A 4,323-nucleotide genomic window follows, 5' to 3' on the forward strand; every position below is an offset into this window, starting at 1 on the left:
GCCTTTTGATTTGGTTTCAGTTGCTCCACAGATCAGTTCAGTGTCTCTCAGGTAATCCGGGGCTCTAGACATCGGGACGATAGATTCTAACTTTAATGTTGATTTTCAATGTGCTTCTCTCTCCTATTCTTCCTCTCTTTCCTTTCCTTCTCCTATTCTTCCTCTCTCTCCTCTCCTTCTCCTCTCCTTCCTCTCTTCTCTCTCTCTCCTCTCCTTCCTCTCTTCTCTCTCTCTCCTATTCTTCCTCTCTCTCTCCTCTCCTTCCTCTCTCTCCTCTCCTTCCTCTCTTCTCTCTCCTCTCCTTCCTTTCTTCTCTCTCTCTCCTCTCCGTCCTCTCTTCTCTCTCTCCCCCCTCTCCTTCCTCTCTTCTCTCTCTCTCCTGTCCTTCCTCTCTCTCCTCTCTACCCCGAGGCAGATGTTCTCCCACTTTGAGCCTGGTTCTGGTTCTGAGGTTTCTTCCTGTTAAAAGGGAGTTTTTTCTCGCCACTGTCGCCAAGTGCTGCTCATGTGGGAATGTTGTGTCTCTTTAAAATAAACCTGAAGAGTTCGGTTTAGACTCTATGTGGAAAGTGCCTTGAGATGACTTTGTTGTAATTTGGCGCTATACAAATAAAGATTGATTGATGGATTGATTTTCTTGGTTGGTTAAATAACTTGGTTGGAGTTATGTAATTGATAGTAACTAAACAGTTTGGTTGGGGAACCTGAAGACATGTGGCACAGCTTAACGTTTAATCCCACAGAGGGTTTAGACGTTTTGGGAATCTCTGACGATCTATTCAGTTTCCATTGGCTCATCAAAGACTTCTGGCTCAACTTTTACATCCTCTTTCAGGTGTGGGTTTCCCTCTGCTTCCTCCTCAACTCTCTTCAACAGTTCCTCATCTCCACTTTTCTTAATCTTGGTCAGTAATCTTTTAAATATAGTAAGTAGGGGTTGCGCAAACTCTATTACACTCTGTGTGTGGTTTTTAAACCCATAGGTATATCCTGCTGTGTGCAAACCAAACACTCTGCAATGAGCATCAAACACCGGGGAGCCAGAAGAGCCGTGAAACATGAACGTGTTGTAGGTCACTACTCTATCTGCTTCATTTCCACCCATCATGATGTTTTTAATGCCTTGATTTATGATCACTTGACTGATTGAGTGGAGCGTGAATAGGGTGTCTCTGTTCGGCTCTAAATGATCATCAACGGCCTTTCCTCTGTTCTCTCTCTCAATGATGCATGTGGGATCTATTTGTTTGATTTCTCCTGCTGGGTGGCCAATAATACAGGCTTCACCATTCAGAGGCACTGGACCAAAGTTCTTCAGGAGCCCTGGTGGCACCTTTACTGTCCCTGTACTTTGGTTGGGTTTCTGGCCCTCAGGGTTGAGCTCAAGTACAGCATAATCTAGTTCACCATCACTGAAGTCAATGAGTGTTTTCTTAACAGTAAAGCAGTCATAATTCCTGCGAGGCTCAGGATCATCATAGTTAAATAAAGCAAACACATTTATACCCTCCAGCAGATCTTCTCCTTCAACACAATCTTTGAATAAATGTGCGTTAGTCAGGATCAAGTTATCAAACAGTACGAAGCCTGTGCCCATACGAACATTCTCAACAACAACTTTACAGACTGACTTGCCCAGTTCCAGCAGTTTTTTGACTCTGTGAACTTCACTAAAGGACTTTTGGATCTTTCCAAAGTTTTCCCTCCTCAGATTCACTGCTTCCTCATAAGAATCACCTGGGAATCGACTCTCCATTAATTTCTTCAGATTTGGAAACTGCTGACGCAGTATTTCATAAATCTCCTCAGTGTTCACATTGCTGTTCACACTGCAGACACTTTTATCCAGAAATGTTTTCACACTGGTTCCTCTCTGCTTTGCTACTTCTACGACTTTTGAGACTGGTACTGAGTCAGTCTTGCCTTGTGAGCTATTTGATGCACATGGCACTTCCTGCTGTTTTTTATCTTTTGCCTTTGTATTCTTGTTCAGTGGAAGACATATCTTAAATCTTTTTGTATGTAAGTTGTCAACCTTTTGCGTATGCTCGGTAAAGCATTCCGGATTGTTATTGTCAGACAGAGTAAATTCACTGAGGTCATCAATGAAGCGACCGTCTCTTTTCAGACAATTTTCCACAGTCATCCCTTTCTCTCCGTAGACACACAAATACTTAAACTTTTTCATTGCTGGGCTTCTAAAAATCTCCTTTGTTCTGGTTTTTCGTCCTCCCAGTGTGTCAATGTAGAACACAGAGTATCTGTTTCGTGGTTGCACTATTTCAGAGGGTTTGTTTAGGACCTCTACAACCGTTTCTGGTTTACATGATATGATAAGTAAAGCCCCATCCTCTAGGCAAGAACAAGGAAAATGTGTTGCAACAGCGTATTCCCTGTCTTGCTCACCGAGCTGAATTACAATGTTTTCATCAGTACACTTCAGCTCGTTATATTTTTTACTTGATTTTATTGCCTCCAGCACCGTGCGAGGCTGATCACAGTGAATGGTGTACTCTTTACGGTCACTGGCATTAAATTTCACTTTGAACTGATGTGAATGTCCATCCTGCAGAAAATCAGAATGAGAAATTGAAAGTTAGATGCCCTTGTTGATAAAAATGCAATCTTCATTGTACTTACAGTGTCCACTCACCATACAGTCCCGATCATCTTCTGTCTTCACTCTGACTTCACTGCATGTACCAACTGTCTGCAAAATCAACATATTTACATTTACTTTTTAAGAGCAGATTTTATTTTATTTTAAAAACTTTTTTCAGATTTACAAAAGATGGTAGTTGATTGGTTGACTGGTGACTTGACTTGAACAATGTCTCTCCATCTAACTTACACATAAGGTTTGTACTGTAATTACCTTGGGTCCCTCATGGTGTTTCTCTGCCATGTTTATGTTTGGGTTGGATGTGGGCTGGTTAGATGTTAGATATGCCACCTTTGCCCTGTAAAGGACATGACATATTTAATACACACACACACACACACACACACACACACACACACACACACACACACACACACACACACACACACACACACACGCACGCACACACACACACACACACACACACACACCTTGGTAACGACCTTGGTATGCAGTGCACAAACAGGTTCCTCTGGGTGAAAGCAGCAGTGGGCACCAGCTCAGATTTTTTCAGTCTGCAGATGAGGAACAATGAACATCTTTAAGAAGTTCCCTGATATGTGTAATAAACTGACAAAAAAACACGTGTTTACACAAGGCAAATGTCAAGATGGTTATTAACAATAAAAATTTAATTTATATTAAATGTTACAAGAATCCACATAGCTTTTTATAGACTTGATCAACTGATAGAAGATGTAAATTTTTGTGGAATCCCTGTTTTACAACAAAGTATTAATGCCAATGTTATATTTTGAGAATCAGTTGCAATATTATTAAGTGATGTTTCAAGAATAAAGTAAAACATCTTAATATTACAAAATTGTAATACTATACAATAATGATGATGATCGTAATAATAATAATAATAATAATAATAACAACAATATAATCTTTTGTTATTCTCTCAGATCTATATGTTTCAGGTCACAGCAGTACAAGCCAAAACATGTTATTTTGTCTAATTTACACAGGTCCATAATGTATTGATAATAATAAAAAAAACAACAGCATAAAACCATACTGTATATGTACAAAATGAACCTGGGTGTCTCACCTTGGCTTTAATCGATGGCTCTGCACGATCTTCGGGGTGTTCAGACACAAAGCTTGAAGGTTTAGCTGTTTATAAAACTGACTGGTTGGAGTTGGACCTCCCACGTCAGGTCATTTACATAATGAGCCAACAGGTACAACCATGGGAACACTGCGTGACAATGATGTGACAGTGATACTAGTGTGTTCCTTGTTCAGCAGGTATATCCTGTAGTTGTGTGTTCTTTATTTTATGTCATTATAATTAAATGTCTCTGGGTTTTGGATTGTTAATTGAACAATGAAAACAATGAAAAGTCGCCATGGGCTTGGAAACTTTTCAAGCATTTTTCATCAATCAAAAAAAAAAGAAAGATGAATCTACAGTGAAATTAACTGTTAGTTGCAACTCTAAGAATAAATAAGTCATATTGAGAGACAGGGTTTTACAGCCTGAGTTATCAAAGTGACAAACACTGACTGTAAGGTAAACAGTGTCATCACCATGTTCATTTAACAAAGTAATCTGCCAGGAAGACACACCTGCACATTTTTGACTGCCCAACACTGCACCATGCAGGATGATGTTGTATTGTGACGTGGTTTTACGTAGATTTAGCAGTTTA

The 4,323-nt window shown here is 39.9% G+C and overlaps 1 protein-coding gene across 1 annotated transcript; it reads right to left on the bottom strand.

Moving 5' to 3' along the window:
• Nucleotides 1-775: 775 nt before the first annotated feature.
• On the bottom strand, nt 776-2,905 carry LOC134006286 (serine protease FAM111A-like). The gene is made up of 3 exons (XM_062445372.1): nt 2,876-2,905; nt 2,654-2,710; nt 776-2,566 (listed from the first exon to the last, which is right to left on the bottom strand). Exons 1-3 carry the CDS (start codon nt 2,903-2,905, stop codon nt 776-778), a joined length of 1,878 nt encoding a protein of 625 aa, XP_062301356.1.
• Between the last annotated feature and the right edge of the window lie 1,418 nt (nt 2,906-4,323).

The sequence above is a fragment of the Scomber scombrus genome, chromosome 23, assembly GCF_963691925.1.
Source record: "Scomber scombrus chromosome 23, fScoSco1.1, whole genome shotgun sequence".
NCBI lineage: Eukaryota > Metazoa > Chordata > Actinopteri > Scombriformes > Scombridae > Scomber > Scomber scombrus.